At 37.0% G+C, this 18,725-nt stretch overlaps 2 protein-coding genes and 1 long non-coding RNA gene across 5 annotated transcripts in view; 1 reads left to right on the plus strand and 2 right to left on the minus strand.

The window, feature by feature from the left end:
* LBR (lamin B receptor) overlaps nt 1-4,878 on the plus strand; it is a 40,297-nt gene extending 35,419 nt beyond the window's left edge. For all 3 annotated transcript variants that reach the window (XM_072647721.1, XM_072647722.1, XM_072647723.1), the window contains exon 14: nt 2,676-4,878. In XM_072647721.1, coding sequence (XP_072503822.1) covers nt 2,676-2,836 — 161 coding nt within the window. In that variant the 3' untranslated portion in view covers nt 2,837-4,878. The remainder of the gene's footprint in view (nt 1-2,675) is intronic.
* Nucleotides 4,879-12,054: 7,176 nt separating this feature from the next.
* LOC140529224 (uncharacterized) lies at nt 12,055-15,157 on the minus strand. The gene is made up of 2 exons (XR_011975463.1): nt 14,785-15,157; nt 12,055-13,095 (listed from the first exon to the last, which is right to left on the minus strand). It is a non-coding gene; the product is annotated as an uncharacterized lncRNA (long non-coding RNA).
* A 1,747-nt stretch (nt 15,158-16,904) lies between these two features.
* DNAH14 (dynein axonemal heavy chain 14) overlaps nt 16,905-18,725 on the minus strand; it is a 404,178-nt gene continuing 402,357 nt past the window's right edge. Inside the window, exons 86-87 of the mRNA XM_072647720.1 lie at nt 18,520-18,666; nt 16,905-17,323 (exon numbers count right to left, since the gene is read on the minus strand). Of these exons, the coding sequence (XP_072503821.1) occupies nt 17,114-17,323; nt 18,520-18,666 (357 nt within the window). The 3' untranslated portion in view covers nt 16,905-17,113. The remainder of the gene's footprint in view (nt 17,324-18,519; nt 18,667-18,725) is intronic.

Genomic DNA, 18,725 nt, shown 5'->3' on the forward strand with positions numbered 1-18,725 from the left:
AAAAGGTGTCCTACCAGATCCTCTCTGTGATATAAAGATGGACTTGATATGTAAGCCAGAGTCAAAACGGAGAAAGGAAACTATAGTCCAATTTTCCTAATTGGACTGCAGTGCAAAAAATTTAAATAAAATATTAGCAAGGAGATTACAGCAGTATGTCACAGAGCTCACGCACTATAACCAGGCTGGATTTGCAGGAGGAATGCAGGGCTAGTTCAGTATTAAGGAAAACTAGAAGCATAATTGACTCTATCAATAACAAAAGCAACAAAAATAATTTGATTTCTTTGATACAGAAAAAGCTTTTGACAAAAATAGAACACTCATTCCTGTTTAAAAAAAAAACCTCAACAATCCTAGAAAGCACAGGAATAAAGAGCTTTCCTTAAAATAGTTTTCCAAAACCCCAGTGCCAGTGAGATGTTGTTATGGGGGCAAGGTAGAAGGCTTTCCAGTCACTTTAGGAGTGAAGCAGAGATGTCTGTCATCACCATTTTATTCCTTATTGTACTAGAAATACTTGCTGCAATAAAAAGATAAAAAGTGAAAATGAAAGGAATAAGTATAGGCAAAGATTAAATAAAGTCATCACTTTTTGCTGTTGGTAGGAATTACTTAGAGAACCCTAGAGAGCCGACTAAAAAACTACTGGAGCAAAATTGCAGAATCTACAAGAAACTCACACAAATTATTGGCATTTCTGTTTATTACCCACAGAATCCAGCAGGAAGAGAAAAACAAGACATGCCATTTAAGATAGATAGCAGACAATCTTAAACACTTGGGAGTCTACCTGCCAAGACCCCACACAGGGATTTTTTTTTTTTTAACAAAATTAGAAAACACTTTATACAAAGGCCAATTTAAATAATTGGAGAAATATTAATTGCTTCTGGGGAGATTGAGCCAATATAATGAAAAGGGCAATACTACTCAATTTATTCCCGCTCATCCCAACATCTTGACCCTGCCCTCATGTAATTCTAATCTTCAAACCTTTCCCCTACACCAAAATTCTTTTGGAGTCCTTGTTAGGGGGAAAAAATTTAATTATAGAATTATAGGATTTGAATTGGAAGGGACTCTAAAAATTAAATCAGTGCCATACAGAGGACCAGAGCTAGGAAAAATATTAAACTTCATCTGAAGGAACAAAATGATCAAAATTATAAAGTCATAATTTTCAGAACAGTTTGCTGCTGGGTAAATAATAGAAGTGGATCAGTGGAATGAATTTTGTCCATGATATACGTAAGTAAATGAGCACAGGAATCTAGTATTTGATAAACTCAAGGATCCCAGCTATTGGAGTAATAAAAACTCACTATTTGACAAAACTGTTGGGAAAACTGAAAAGTAATCTGCCAGAAACTTGGCTGTAAACCAACATCTAACTCCATATACCTAGATAGGCTCCAGATGGGTACATGATTTAGACATAGTGATATTATAAACAAATTAGAGTAGCATGTAATTATTTGTCAGGGGAAGAGTTCATGACCAAACAAGAAATGGGAGAGTTTCACAGACAGTTAAAATGGACAGTTTTGATTACATGAAATTAAATTTCTTTCTTTTTTTTTTTGCTCAAAACAAAACCACTGCAGCTAAAATTATGAGAGGCAGGAAATCTTTGCATCAGGCTTCTTTGATAAAGGTTTCATTTCTAAGATGTACGGTGAACTGATCTGGATTACAGTAGCCATTCCACAGTTAACAAATGGTCAAAGGATTTGAATATAGTTTTCAGAGGAAGAAATCCAAGCAATCAATAGCTATGTGAAAAAATGTTCTAAATCACTATTAAATAAATTCAAATGAAAATGACTCTTAAGTATCATCTCACACCTGAGATAGGCTTAAATTGACAAAAATAGAAAATAAATGCTGGAGAGGCTTTGGGAAAATATTTTCTTTAAGGTGCTGTTGGTTTAACTGTGAACTGGTCCACCCATTTTTCTCCAAAGCAGGTGGGAACCACACCCAGAAAGCTATTAAACTGTGTATACCCTTTGATTCATTGATACCACTACTATTTCTATACGCCCCAAAGAAAGCAAAGAGGAAAAGGACTTAGGAACAAAAATATTTATAACTGCTCTTTTTATGGTGGCAAAGAATTGGAAACTGAGGGATACCCATCGGTCAAACAAGTTATGTTATGTAAATGTGATGAAATACTGCTGTGTTGTAAGAAATAAGGCAGATAATTTTAGAAAAACTTAGGAAGCCCTGTATGAACTGATAGAAATTGAAGTCAGGAGAGCTATTTACATAGTAACAGCAATATTGTAAGGACAGTCAGCTTTGAAAGATTTGAGAATTTGGATCGGTAGTGACCAACCACAATTCCAAAAGACTTATGATAAAATATGCTTTCTGTTTTCAAATGGTGAATAAATAGACTCGTTATGGAATGAAATTTTTTTTCCCTTTTTTTTGCATATGGCTAAGTGGGAATTTGTTTTGCATATGGCTAAGTGGGAATTTGTTTTGCATGACTGTACATATTCATCATGGGCTTTGTTTTTCCTTCCATCTCAGTGGGTGGAGGATGAAGAGACTTTGGAATTGAAAATAAAACAATATAATTTAAAGAATAATAATTCAGCAAGGTCTAATTAGGAAGAATGTCTATTTCTTTTATGATATTTCTACTATCTGTTTCTCCACAGGTTTTAAACATATCTTACCATATATCTATGTGATTTATTTCACCATCTTGCTTATCCACCGAGAAGCTCGTGATGAACACCAGTGTAAGAAGAAATATGGTTTGGCATGGGAAAAGTATTGTCAGCGTGTGCCATATCGTATATTTCCATACATTTACTAATAAGTTCTTTTGTTTTAGATTCTCAAACGCTTCTGCAGTTCTAGTTCCTTTGCAAACAAAACATACCTCTTATCTTTCCACTGGGTCTGTAGGTATTTTGTTTTTTGTTTGTTTTGTTTTCTAAAGAAATGCGTAATAGAACAAATAGTGAGTCATAAATACATAAGAAATAGGTTTGTGAGGTTAGATTTGTTCACCATTTAGTCACTGAAATTAGCCAGGATTTTCACATAATTTGTTTTACTAAACTTAAGGGCAAATAAAATCAGAGTACAGATATTTGAATTAGCTTTCTATTGGAAATTTTCCTATTCTTAAGATGTATGAAAAGAGGAGGACAGTCTTATGGTGATTGCACCAAACAGAAATGGAATATTTGATTTCTGGGCTAGGTTCTTAGCTTTTCAGATTTGCATTTCTGGTTTGATCACTTGATTTCATTAAAAAAAATAGAAATGATTGTTTAACTCAGTTTCAGAGTGTGTTTAACAGCTAGTCACATTTTTGTTTCATCAGTTAGCATAGGATTTTCATTAATTTCAATTGAAGTGTGTTTACTAGTTCCTTGAGTTAAAATTAAAACCTGTTCAGTGCTGGATTCCAAGGTGTGGGGAAGTAGTGATTTAGTAGCAGGCCCTACAGAAAAGCAAAAAAGTAACAGCTTGCTTACTTACAATTCTAAAATTACTTAAAAATGTAAATACATAGCTTTCTTTATGTATAATATGGTGATTTCATGTTTTTTTTCTGTACAGTATTTTGAATGTGAGGTGCATTTGCTTATTTAGGACCAGGAATATCTTTTAACAAAAAATGTTTTCAGTATTTTTTAATTATACTTTTATGAAAGTTTTATAAAGTAATGTATTGATGTGAAATTAAAGTTTTTTAAACAATCTGAGTTCATTTAAATATTGCATTGGAAAATGTGATAATATAGGGATTGTAATTTTAATCCAAAGTTTGTGAATTTGGCTTTGCTACCTCGATTATAGGTTCTCAGTTGCCTTTTATACTATTACAAATAAGTAAAAATAGCTTGGATATATATATTTATATATTTTTAGAATAACATCACTATTTAAACATTTTTTATGTGAACCTGTGGTTGAAAACTTGCCATTTCGGACTAATATTTTTGTATATTTTTTGACTTTTGTAATTAAACACTGTTTACTACTGTTCATTTTTGCAGTTTATACTGTGTTTTGTGTATCCAAATTCTACTTCATTGCTATGATCTTATTTTTAAAATTATTATTTTTCATGTTTGAAAGCCTCATCTGTAGATAAATTGAGCATGTTCAAAATGTATTTCTTCTTTAATTTTATTATAAGTGTGTTTTTATGAAGCATAAAATCTGCCTTGAAATCTAGTTAAATGTATAGGTGTCCATTATTAGCTGTCAGTGGTGAGATGGTAGCAAAGCCATAAAGTGTGAAAGGGTCTTTGTTAAAATGAAATTTGTGTTAAAAGTTAAACAGTTCCCAGTGTCTTAAATACATGGCAGTATAACAGACATCCAGTGTGTATGTTGGGGTTTTTAATTTACATTTTGTATGTGAGCCACATGGATTGGTAGTGTCCTGTACACTGCAATTTGAAGTATATGTAGCATAGCTTATTTTCATATGATCATGATTTTTTTTCCTCTAGCACATTGCAACCTGCAGCTTTTGAATATTTCTTTTGGGAAAAATTGTCAGATGTCACTTCAAAATGTTTGTATAGTCACTGATGTATGCAAGTAGTTTCTTTTTATTACAAATACTTTCTTTCAGTATTAAAAAGAGCATGGTCTATAACATAGACCATACAGTCTATATTATATTCATTAAATGAGCTTGGGGTAGGGGAAGGGATAAATAGGCTATTTAATTAATCTTCCTGGTGGTGAAAACAAACTAACTAACTTGCCTACACAGTGACATGATTTCTGAGTGACGTTAACTTTTTCTTGATTTCCTTTCTTTGCATTTTTGGACACAAATTTGATAAGTAGAAGTTTTTATAATAAAATTCAAGTTGAAGTAAAATTCAAGTAACAATGTATTAATTTGATCACTTCTTATATTTAGAATATAGTTCTTTAGATAGAAGAGACCTTAAAAGATTATTTTATTCCATCCAGATAAAGAAATAAGACCAGAGAATCAAATATAAATGATTTCCATGAGTCGTGAAATGCTTTGGAAAAGGAAGTGGATCAGACTGGGTTCTGCTTTGGACCCACTGTTGCACAGATCTTTTGGAACACTGTGATTTCCTCAAGTCTAGGCTCCAAGGGTTTTTGTATTTCTCTTAGTACTGTGTACTGAGTGTACAGTATGCTTTTTGTTGATAATGTCTTTTCAGGAAGTACACTATCCTAGGTGTAACAGTATCCCTGGATTTTTAATTTGGTTAGTGGTTGTTCTGAAGTTTAGCACTAGATGGACGTTTGACAAAAGCTTGTTTCTAGCCTTGACTGTCTCCTGACTGGGTGAAGGCACCAAATCTTTTTTCTCATATATAAAATATGGATGGCTTTATTATTTTCCATTTAAAGAAATGAGGACTGAAGTGTTTGTTTTAAATATTCAAATTTAGTATTTATGGAGTTACTTGTTCCAAAAAAGTTTAAAATATATATTACTAATGCAAAATGTCCAGTATGGACAGTATTTCCATATTTAGGGAACTGATGGATTGAGTTCTAGTCTGATCACTTAATGTCCAGGTACCTACCTCCAGTATTTTTTTTAGTAGTACAAGTACAGCCCCCCCACCCCAATTTGGAACATAAGCATATACATGCAGGCATCCAAATACTACTTTATTCCCAGTAAAGGGAAGGGTCATTACAACGTCATTTCAACAATCATCTATTAAAGCACATGAATTATCAAGGCTCTGTGCTAAGCACAGACTATATATAAAAGATGAGACAGTTTTTCTCCTGGGGATGTTTGTGCATACAACATACACACAGAGAAGTTAAGAGGGACAAAACATTATTAAGTAAGGGAACCTTGGTATACAAAACAAAAAATTTTAATGGTAGAGGAGGCACCTTACCTGAGCTTTCCTTGAAACTAAGAATTTTGACAGTTGGAGTTAAGGAAATTTCATTTCTAGGTTTGTGCAGATGCCCAGTGATGGAATGCTGAGTGGCACAACTAGTAGGGGAATTTGAGAAGAGGAATACTATGAAGTAATGCTGGAAAGGTATTTTGGAACTAGTCCAACCGAGGGCTTTAAACTCTAGGCCAAAGAGTTTGTTATTTAATCCTACAGGCAGTAGAAGCTGCTCGTGTTTTTTGAATATGGTGGTGATATAGTCAGACCTGTACCTTAGGATGGAACTAGCCTAGGGATCCATTAACCCTGAATCTAGGCCACCAACTTCTGCCCTCCGTCTTTCGTGTTGGGCCATCTCCAGGGCTCTGGATCATTTCTGCCGAAACAACATCTCACATAGTTCCCCTCTTTCCACTCACACAGTAGTAACTCTGCTGGTGGGTCTGACTACTTCAAATCTCTCCCCACTCTCATCCATCCTTTATCGTCACACACACCCTCTCTCTCTGTATGTGTGTGTGTGTGTGGGGGGGTATGTGTTTGTGTGTGTGTGTGTGTGTGTGTGTATGTACGTATGTATGTATGTATGTATATAAACTTTTGTAGCTTCCCATTGCTCCAGGAGCAAATATAAAATGCTCTGTTTGGCGTTGAAAGTCCTTAACAACCAGCCCTCTTCTACCTTTCCAGACCAGTCCACCTTACTCCTGGATAGGTATTCTTTGGTCCAGTGACACTGGCCTGAATGTTTCATGAATGAGATACTCCATTTCTCAGCCGCAGGCATTTTCTGTGGCTGTCCCCCATGCCTAGAATACTCTCCTTCCCTCTGTTCTGACTACTGACCTCCCAGCTTCATTTAAAATCTCAGCTAAAAATTCCATCGTTTAAGTCATCCTTACTTGGCTTTTCATATCGTTTGCATGTTATCTCTCCATTAGATTATAAGTTCCTTGAGGGCAGGGACTGTCTTTTGCCTCTCTGTATCCCCAGGTCTAGAACAGTGCCTGGTATATAGTTGATGTTTAACATTTACTGATGGCTAATTCTTGAGACTCTTGGTCTGCCAATATAATGTGGACACCACAGAGCCACTTTTGAAGTCTTAGGAGAACTTGGGCAAATGAAACCTGATTGCTTGGCACTGATTTTTGGGTCATCAGTGCTAGAATGACTTTCAAAATTTTCTCTTTGGGGTGCTCTTTGTTTCCAATTATTAATCTTTCATCAGTCTGTTAGTTTTTGGTTGGGCTCAGACAAAATCCTGACTTTGTTCAAAATTAGTATTGGGCCACTTTAACTTTTTTTTAACCTTTGCCTCATTTCATTGGGCAATACCATACATAAAAGCTGGTTCATATCTACCCAAGAGGGATTATAGCAATTCATGACAATAGTTAATTCTTCCTTGAATTTCTCAGAGCTTATCTAATATTAAGGAATTTATTAACCAAATCAGGAAGATCACTGGCATCATAGGAACATGAATTGTAATCAAACTCCAGTCCACTCTAAGGAGTTATCAAGCTAAAACTGTCAAACTGTTCTCAGTAATTGATTATTAGACAGCAGATCTTTGTGCCTCCTAGTGTGACCAACTGAAAAAAACCTGAGGAGAGAGGAATAAGGGATGGTGCTAATCCTAAAGAGGCAGGGAGGCACAATTTAAAAAAAAAATCCCCAAACTTGTGGGATGTAACTGAAGCAGTTCTCAGGGAGGAAAAATGTTTATCTTTAGATGCTTTCATCAAGAAGAGAAGAAGAAAAGATCAATGACAACTGGAAAAATTTATAAAGGCACAATAAATAAAAAATAGCACCAAAATAGAAATTCTGAAGATTGAAGATGAGGTTAGCAAATTGAAAGCAAAAAGCCCACTTATAAATAAAACTGGTAAGTATTTTGGGGAGAAAGCTTAAATTAACTGAGAGGTAATCTCATTTTTAGAGAGTAAAACCAAATTTCCCATGTAAAAAGTTAAAAACTTGTGATAAATGAAATTAGAAACTTGCCAAATCATGTCCCAACAAAAATGACAAATGGATAAACATGTATAAAACTGAATATTCAGATTATCAGAAGAGAAAACAATCCAATCTTAGAAAAAAAAATCAAACTATAATAGAAAAGCAAAAAAAAAAAAAGTGACCACATGGATTTAAAAATCAATTCTATGAAGCATTCAAGGAAGAATGCTAATATTACATAATCTCTTTGTAAAAATAGGAAAATTCTTTCTATGAAACAAATAAGGTCTTGATAACTAAGCTAAGGAGAAACAAAACAGGGAAAGAAAAATGTAGACCAATGTCCTTGATGAATGCCAACTCAAAAATGTTGACTAAAATATCAGAGGCTGTAGAAACACATGGAGAAATATATTCTGGCATGGTTAGATTTTTATCAGGAATACAGGATTGGCTCAATATTAGGGAAACCACACACATAAATGTATATTAGTAACCAAATAATGATTACATTAGTGCAGAAAAAAAGTTGGCAAAACATGCTTTTATAGTAAAAAAAAGTAAAAACACAGTGATAAATGGACCATTTCTTGACATATAGTAAATATTAGTTATCTAAAAAGAATCAGAGGTATCCATAAGAAAAACGCTAGAAGTCTTTCCAATAAAATAAGTGTCCATTATCATCACTGTTACTTGAATAGTTGCAACAATAAGATAAAAGAAATGGAAGGAATAAGCACAGTCAGGGAAATGAGATTACAGGTTTTTGCCTATGATACACCTTGAGTTTTAACTAGAAGATAATAGAAACAATTGATAAAAAGCATTTGTTAAGCACCTAATATGTGCCTGGCATTGTGCGAAGTGTTGGGACTACAAGTACAAGCAAACAAGATGATTGATGATTCTTACTTTTACGGAACTCATGTTCTAATAGGAGAAAACATAAGGCAAAGTTGGGTATAGAGGGGTAGTGGGTGGAAGAGTATTCCACACAAGGACGAAGTAGTTGGGGAGGAAAAGAATTTTAGTGAGGTGATGTGAGAGGGAAATGAATTGTGGTTTAGGCATTTCCTGAAATAGGATTGTTGAGGGTGAGAAGGTGACAATATGGAGAAATTTGGAGAGTAAGGTAAATATGAGTGAGGCCTCCTGAAATAATGGTCCTGGCCCTCAGTTTCTTCAAGGTGGTAAGACAGTTGGTGAGGAGGAAGTAATGTAGTAGGATATAAAATAAATTTACTCCCCTCCCTTTCAGCCTTTTTGTATGCTATTAACAAAATTCAGCAGAAAAAGCTAAGAAATTTCTTTCAATATTAGTATATTATAAAAAATTAGGGACTTTGCTTACCAAGACAAATGCAAGAAGTTATATGAACACAAATACAAAACTTTACAGAAATATCTGGACAAATAATTGGAGAGGACTTGATCAGTTATGATTGGACCAGGCTAATTAATAGAAAAAATGACAATACTACCTAATTTGCAAATACAGTGCCATACCAATCAGGTTACCAAATGATTCACTTATAAAACTAGGTAAAATTATAATAAAATTAATCTGGGGGAACTAAAAGTCAAGGATCTTCAGGAAAATGTTGAAAACGTGGGAAGAAAGAGGACATCATAATGCCAGATCTTAAACCATACTCAAACTACTGATTATTTTTTTAGAATTAGAAAATTCTGTAACAATAAAAGGTAAAGAATCTCAAGGGAATAATGTTAAAAAAAAAAAAAGTGGGAAGGGAAGATCTAGCAATACCAGATTTAAGTTTCCCTACGCCTGCTTTTCAGTTTCCTTGTAAGTGTTGCCTTCCATTGTTAGAATGTAAGCTCCTTGAGGGTAGACACCGTCTTTCTTTTTACTGGTACAGTCAGTTCTTAATAAATGCATGTTGACTGACTACAAAGCAGTACCTTTTTTCACGTTACTATTGATAGCTTAGATTTCTTCCTCAGGTAATTGCCAAACAGGCAGTTTTCAGAAGAAAACCAATTCATCATGAAGAAATACTGAGTCACTAATAAGAGAAGTGCAGCTTAACTCAGTTTCCATCCCACATCCATCAGATTGGCAAAGATGATAAAAAAAGAAAGTGTTAATTATTTAGAAGATAGCGGAGTACACACATTGTTGATGGAACTGAGCAATAGTCCATTCATTCTGAAGAGCAAATTGAAAGTACACCCTTTGGATATGGATACCCTTTGATCTAATGATACCGCTTCTAGGCATATATCTCAAAGAAAGAGGAAAAAGACCAATATGTGGACCTTCAAAAGGTCAGCACTTTTTTTGTTGTGACAACTGAAACAAAAGTAGGTATCCATTTTCATAAACTGGATGTCACGTATTTAGCTGAGCCACTTGCTGCTATGAGGGCAGCAGAGAAAGAATTCCTCTCCATTTTAGCCTCTATGTCATGAATAGGTGAGAACCCTCATGGTCCTTAGATTAAGTGCTAAAAGGCATTCAAATTTGGAATGATATAAAGTTGCGCAAGAATTGCTACACCCCAGGCTCATCAAGTGAATTAAGAGATTCTTTTTCAGAAGTTGGAGCAAGCATTGTAGGTGAACCCTGAGAAGGAATCAGCTGGAATGGGGAAAGGAGAAGTCTTTTCCAGTTCTCTCTTCCCCTCCTTCTTAGAATGAAGGAAAGACTCAAGAGCTCTGAATAATACCAACAATGGACCTTTCATCTTCCCATTGGCATCCTGGCTCCAACTCTGAGTTACTGGATAGCAGGGCCTCAGAAAGAAATCATGGTTTGATATCTCAGCTCTGCTAGGGGAAATAACAAAAACTTTGCCTAAAGAGAATTTCCTGAATACCTTCAAATGAGAGAAAAGGACTTCCAGCAACCAGAAGCCCCTTTGCCACATATGCTCTCTAACCTTGAGCCCACACTCTCTGGCCTCACTATGTATCTTGGGAGATTGTCACAGACTTTTAGGGGGAGTGTGTATGCTAACTGTTCCTATTGTACCACCGTAGTAAGTCTATCTTTTAGACAGCTACTTGTGGCTAGCCAACTAAACTGATTCTTGATGGATAATCTTGAATGAAAGGGTATTGGTGGGGCTCCATTAATTGATGCTGTAAGTTAACCAGTTCAAAACAAGAAGAAATTTTATAGGGTTATATTTAGGTAGTATGTTTAGAAATTCAATAACATCTTATACTTGGGTTTAAGAACTCAAATTTTCAAGTTCAATATGGAAGAGACATGATAGTCTAGCTGAAAATGGTCTGGGGTTTTTATTAGATAGCAGCAAGTCAACGTAGCAGCCAAAAGGCTATTGTAATGTTAGGCTGTAGTAAAAGGGTCATATTGTCCAGGACTAAGGTGGTGATAGTTCTACGGTACTCTGCCTTGGTTAGACCACATTGAGAATGTGTTCAGTTCTAGGCATCATAATTTAGGAGTGACATTGCTAAACCAGAGCAGAGTAAGCTGGAGGGTGAAAGACCTCTAGTTCACTCCAAATTTTTTTTTTTTTTAGACTGGGGCTCCCCATCTCACTCAGACGAGATGTACAGTGGCCCGATTCCATTATCGATGGGCAAGCAAGCGTTGACCTGTTCCCTTTGATCTAAGGCTATTCATCCCTCCATAGGTAACCTGATGCTCCTCCTTAGGGTTTTTACCATATTGGTGCCAAATTTAGGACAGATAGCCGGCTGGTGTTAGCCCTGCTATAACTCAGAACTCCTAAACTAAATTGATCCACCTGTCTTAGCCTCCCCATTAGAAAAGATTATAAGCATGGGCTACCCCTGAAATTGTTGAAGGATCTGGGGATTAGCCCTGAAAAGATAAAGGCTTAGAGTGGGATATAGCTGCAAGGTTGTGCTGGAACCAGCTGTCTGCTGTTAAATTTTTTTGTATAAGCATTTACACTTTAGAAATTGGAAAGCACCATAAATCAGGTCATGGTTCATTGTTTTGTAGATCGTCTACACTTAAGAAAGTGATGGAGAAAATGTTCGATGCAGATTAACCTTAAAGTGTACTGTGCACCTTTCCTTTCCTCCTTTGAAAACTGGATGTTACACCTTTGGATAGCTTTATTCAGTTATCTGAAGGGTCGTCCTATGGAAGAGGTCAGTAGATTTATTCTTTTCGGCCCCAGAAGCCAGCATTAGAAATAATGATTGAAAATTAAAGGGAGGCAAATGAGGCTTGATATAGATACTTTTTAATAACAGCATTATCCAAAAAAGAAATGAGCTGCTTTGGGAGGTAGTGCACACTCCTTCTTTGGAGGTCTAGGAGAAACTAGATGACCATTTGTTAAATTATAAGGAGGATTCTTGATCTGATATGGGTTAAATTAGATTTTTATTTTCTGATATCTCTTACAACTCTGATTCTGGATGTGGCTAAGTTGGCCATCCTAATGGGAATTTCTGACAAGTAGATGGGAATACAAGACTGAAGTCATGTGTCTATTGGTGGTCACCGAACCATGACAGTGGATCAGGTTACCGAGTGTAGTGTAGGCGAGGAAAGCAAAGATGGGGGGGAAAGCAAAGACAGAATCTTGCATCTAGAGGGAAGGAGGAGGAAAAAACTGATCAGGTAACAGAGGAGATGGCAGGGGAAAAGTTAAGTTAGTAGAGAAGTCAACACTGTCAGGTATTGGCGGAAAGGTTCAGGAAATCACAAACTGAGAAGACAGAGGCAAAATGATGATTTCATGTTATAGCTTCAGCTTATACAGGAGGCTAATGGAAGAAAAATGAAAAAAAAAAATAGCTGTTTTGTGCTTTTTTAAAACCACAGATGAAGACATCAAAGCCCAGGATGGAATTTTGGGTGGGAAGAGGAAGAGACTGGGAGGGTAACAGTGAAGGAGAAGTCAGTAGTGGGAGGTTAGTAGCTGTTATGATTGTTCCCCTAGATTTACTGCGACCCCTTCTTTGAAGGCAGGAAGTATTACTTTTGTATTTGTAGGTATTTAGTCAGTACTTTCCATTTTAAACAAAGATGCGTTGTGGAAGCTTCCATCTAATATACAAGTGGCTGACCCACATGTGGCATGGCTAGACATCTGCCTTGGGATCTGGCCACTTTCTATTGAAGTGGATTGCAATGTCCACTTTTGATGAGAATTAAGAGAAGGGTGATGCCAGGTTCAGCCAGCAGCCTAGCAGAAGAGGGACAAGAAGGATTCAGGATGGTCTCTTGTGACTTGAGTGGCCTCTTCTTCATTATCTAGAAGAAGAATGTTAAATTTAGGTCTGTCTGTAGTCAAGCTGTACAGTAATAGGTTCAGAATAAAAGCTACCTTCCCACATTGTTTTTAAGGGGAAGGTTTGGGTCTATTAGGTGGCACAGTGGATAGAGCAGTGGAGTGAGGAAGATCGAATTCAAATCCAGCCTCAGACTCTTACTGGCTGCGTGACCCTGGGCAGGTCCCTTAACCTCATAAGCCTCAGTTTCCTTATCTGTAAAATGAGCTAGAGAAGGAAATGGCCAACCACTCTAGTACCTCTGCAAAGAAAACCCCAAATGGGGTCACCAAGAGTCCATCACAACTGAAATGACCAAACAACAAATGGCTGCCAGCTTGGCTTCCTCCCACTAAGCTAGTTACACAAATGTTACTCACTGATAGCTAGTTAACCTCTTTATTGAAGTAAATAGGTCAGAGAAATTATCCCAATTAGGGCAAACAATAGAAGACACCCAAATAAAAGAACTCTTGGGAATGAACTTGGCCCAGCTCAACCAAGGGGAAAATGTTTGGGGTAAGGGTGGGAAAGAGGCGAGGAAGAAGTAAACTGGCAGCCTCGTTGGATTGTCCTTTAGGAAAATTATCCTAGAAATGGGAAGTGGTATTACACATTTATCCATCCTGCTACCCAAGGACCTGCACAATAAATAGTTCTTTGGATTTAATGCTAAATTTGTTTTTATAGAAATTTGCCTTCCTTTTATCAGATAATGATAAATGGTACATAGTATGCATATAATTTAATTTGAACTTGAACGGAACCTTTTCTTCTTAGGTACCAAGAGGCTCAGGGCTAAATTCAACCCTCACTGGCAATAATTAATTCATCACAAGTGCCTGGTAACATCTATTTCTTTGTTACTTTTTATTGTTTTTGTTCTTTTTTTTGTATTAATTATCTTACTTTATATTTTGCCAACTTAAAAAAAATTACCCCAAACCCTCTTTGATAGCAGGCAGCGTGGAATCCTAAATAAATTTATACCAGTGAAATTTAACCAAAGATTGACTTTCTGTATTAATACAGTCTAGGGCTCTTTAGGGGGCAAAAGTTTGTCTTACAATTTTTGTAAGATTTCCTGATCGACCGGAAGAAAGGGTCCAAACAGATTTTAGGGGGTGGTCATAAAAGGCACTTGGGGTGGAGTGGATGAAATTCCAGACCTGAAGTCAGAAAGACTCATCTTCCAGGGTTCAAATCTGGCCTCAGGCACTTACTAGCTACGTGATTTTAGGCGAGTCACTTCACTCTGTTTGCCTCAGTTTCCTCATCTGTAAAATGTACTGGAGAAGGAAATGGCAAACCCAGTATCTTTGCCAAGAAAACCCGAGCTGGGGTCACAAAGAATTACACATGACTGTCCAACAACAACCAGGCATTTAACCTGTTATTTCATTGGTATAGGGAACTCGAGGATCAAGAAATTTCCTCTACCAGTGTAGCTTGCCATCTTGCTTAGAGCACCGAGAAGTTACCCAGGGATCCCACAGCCATATGTTTTAGATTTAAGACTTGAATTTAGGTCTTCCTAGTTCTAGTGCTAGTTCTTCTTCCTCTACCCCAACCTTGCTCCTTTATGAAACTCTGTTACAGTCCTAAATGCCACAGACCCCACAGGGGGAACAATGATGGAAGAAAGACATTGTAGCCCTCAGGAACCACTTACCTTAATAAAGGAAAAAAGAAACTCATGGTGATGATAGCAATGGGCACGTATAGAGTTTCCAGCTTCCTGAAGCAGGGGGAAAGCTCCTTGCTCCCCAAGAAATACACCAGGAATGATAGTTCTTGGGGCTTCCCAGGGCTTTGTTTGCCCCCTGCTCTTCTTCCAGTTGCTCTGTTTTATTCCTATCCTCTTGCCTGCTCAGCTTCCACTCCTCTGCCTTCATTCCTTTCCCAGGTTCTCTCCCAGCTGTGTTAGCCAACACAGGGTCTGAATGAGAACAGCTGAGTTCAATCAGTAGCTGACTGAGCAAGTCACTTAAGCTCTCTGCTTCAGTTTCCTCAACTGTAAAATGAGTATAATAATACCACTTCCCTTAAAAGGAGTGTCCTGAAGATCAAATGAGTTAATCTTCGTAAAGGAGTTACCTAAGTGTTAGATGTTTTAATTATCTTGTTTGTGGACCATTCAACAAACATTCTTTTGGGACCTGCTAGGTTCACGAAAATGAATAAAGTTATGATTCCTACCCTGATGGGGATTATAGCCTACTCACTTCCCCTTCCATAAAGAAGAAGCCCAAAGAACCAGCTGTTTAAGGATCAGTTCCCTTGAACTTAGTTACATGTGTTAACCTCCCAGAGCAGCGGATCATTTGGTGGGTTCAAATTACAGGGTGCTTGAAATGACCCCGTAAAGGGGCCATATAAGGCTAAGATGTGTCCCCACACCCACAAAATAGCCAAGTTTTTTTTTGGGGGGGGGTACCATAAACAGGAATAGGTTGAACATGGCAGCCTGAGTCGTTGTATCTAGCACTAGAGGGGTAGCTATTTATTAGTCAGCGTACTTGACCACAGGCTTGACTTCCCTGTGGGAAGGGTTGACTGCAAGGGTTTTATTTAATTCTGGGGCTGGTTGAAGCCAGGGCAATAGAGAAACCCACAAGATAGATGAAGACAGCCAGGTGTCATGACCTTGATTAAGGAAACCCTCAATTTGAGGAAATCGGTTTATAGAAGTCTTGTGAGCTAATAGACTTTTCACCTTTGGCCTTGTAGGGAGGGTATAAGGGCATGATGTACCAAATAGAGGGGGCTGGGGAGAAGGGGAAGAAGGGAAAGTATGAAGGAGGGGGGGGAAGGGGAAAGGGAGGGAAAAAATGAACAGGGAAGGGGAATAGTGGGAGGGAGAAGAAAGGACCTGGGGTGGGGGGACTAGTATAGAACTCATATATCTAGGGATGCAGGTTAGGGGCTAAGGGAGAAGAGAACTCCTGACACAAAGAAATATGAATTAGAAGAGTGAAGCCTGATGGATGAGTACACTACCATTATATGGAAGAAATTAACGGACTTAAAAGAATCAATACATTTTTGTCTTTCTATCTTCAGCCCCTAACACAGTGCCTGGCACAGAAGAGGCACTTTTAACAAATGTTTGATTCAGTTCAAATGTGAGTGGGATAGGTTTAGTGAAGACTTCTCAGATTGTAATTCTTCTCCCAGGGGTGAGGTAAGACTGAGAGGCTCAAGGGTACTATATTTTTAGAACAGAATAATTCCATATAAGGATATAAAACTATGTAGTACATTAGGGTCTCAGTGATTGGAAAAAGTTTACCTAATTCTTCAATGTCTTCATTTCAAAAGAGATTGGTTAGATTTCGTGTCTAGAATGTAAGATCATATTCTCAGCTAATGAGAATAATGGTCAGTGGGGGGGGAGGGACTTGCGTTAGAGTCTATATAAATCACTGCCTTTTCTTTGTCTTCGGCTTTCCTACTCCTACAGGTGAGCCCCGCTTCTCGAGAATCGAATAAATCTCTTTTCTGTCATCACTTTGAGAGGCCTCTGAGTAATTGATTTATGTAGGGACCTGAGCCATCCCACACAACTGTCACATCTGCAAGTATTTATCATTTCAATATACCTGAACTTCAAGGACAACATGGATAGCAGAAAGGGCACTGGATTAAATGCCAGGATTCCCGCTGTAATTCTGGTAACTAGCTGTGTGGCCTGGGGTACATCTCGTGTCCTCCTCTGTAAAATGAGGAGGTTGGACAGGAATGATCTTTAAAGCACTTTTCAGTTCTGCAATCTTAGGCTTGCATCTGATTGGAGAATGAAGATGGAGAAAGAGTTAAGGTATGGTTTGGGGAAAATTTCACAGGACTTTAACTGAAATGGACACATGTGTTCAATATTTATTGAAGATGCTCACGACCTACTTTCTTACATCCAACTTCTCTGTTATGTTTTGGTCCAGTGCTTCTTCTCAGATGCTAAATCTTACTGGGCTAAGGATAAATAGGAAGGACGTTTTCTTTCATTCATTGAGTTCACTGAGCAATACAACTCGTCTTGTAATCCAGCGACGGGGAGGCTTGTGTGTTTGCAAAAACACTGATGTTATGAAGTTGGTAAACATGCCAGGAGAGGCCACTGATTCTATCCTCCGAGGAGTCCGGTAAACTGGACATTCATAAAGCTTCTGTTTTCTCGTGGCATCCCTGAAAGGATTAACTGGAGGGGAAATCTTTGTTTGAAATGAGAAAAAAAAATCAAGCAGTCAGATTGCATAATTCAGAGAAACTGAATGACATTTTTCTTTGTTAGATTTGGGGTTTTTTGTTACAAACTCAGTGTAACAAGATAGTAATGTATCTGATACTGAGTATCATGACAGAAATACAGATCATTTAAAGTCATCATGGCTGTGGTTTTCTAATAATGATATCCTCTGTCACTTCTATACTACTTTGTGGTTTACAAAATGTTCATTACAACTGTGAGGTAGATAATGAAGGTATGATCACTCCCATTTTACAAGGAAAAAAGGGTTTTTAGTGCGTTAGGTCCTGACAAGTTTGAATGATGCATACTGTGTGGTAGTTACGTGTTTTTGAATTTGCACTGTTTCGAGTTACAATTATGTAAAACATGGTATTTGGTTCTAGCCCAATAGATATATGAAGTACAAATTTAAATAATGTTAACTACTTGAGGGGATTTATTATTTGAACTAACTGTGACATAGCTATGTTCCAGGGTTCCAGTGGATCTGCCATCTTGCCAATGTGGCTGTTGTCTACAATAGCACAGTGTAACTAGGCCTGCCTAAGCGAGGTGATTCTTGTCCATTTCTTCCCATAAATTTGGCAGAGGGGAGAAGAGTGTAGCAGTAAATACTTTAACAACTGGCTTGCCAGGGAAAAAATGTAGCTCAGGACATACTTTTACATTTAACCTGGATTATTAACATTTTTTCAATACACACTTATTGAAAAGAGTTCCTTCTCTGTTCTTATCAGTGGAATTTCTGACATGTCCTGTATCTCTGGATTATCTTTTAAGTGGATTTTTTTTTTAACAAAGAACTGGAGTAGTAAGTGCTTATTCCACTTTAGACATCGATCGATCTACTAGTGCTCAGCACACAATTGGTGCTTACATATTTATTGACTGATATATAACTTCTAAACATTTGTTGAAAATAAAGTTTTTTAAAAACAATTTGTTCTTTCTCAGTTTTAGCACTTATTTCCTAGAAAGAACAAATTTCTGTCTTGGGGTTGAATTTATTTCAAAATGGAGTGTTATTTTGAGCTATGTTAATTTTTGAAAAAAATTGGTAGGTCACATGGGCCATGACGAGGTGGTTTGCATTTATGCAGAGAGAAAATTAGCCCAGCTCTGGCTTATGAGTTTGTGGTAAATGACTAACTTATTTACCTTTTGGGGCAAAAAATGTATTTCTGGAAAATCAGAATATCTCTCTTGAGGCAGAGGATCATCCAAAAATTTTTCTTCTTTGTTCCATTTTGCTCCTTCCATATATAAACCAAAAATGATAACTCCAACTTGGTTACTTTGAATGTCCTGAAACCAAAAAAAAGGTAACTTCAGTGAACACTTATTGCAGTATGGATTATTACAGT

Source organism: Notamacropus eugenii, chromosome 2 (genome assembly GCF_028372415.1).
Source record: "Notamacropus eugenii isolate mMacEug1 chromosome 2, mMacEug1.pri_v2, whole genome shotgun sequence".
Classification (NCBI taxonomy): Eukaryota; Metazoa; Chordata; class Mammalia; order Diprotodontia; family Macropodidae; genus Notamacropus; species Notamacropus eugenii.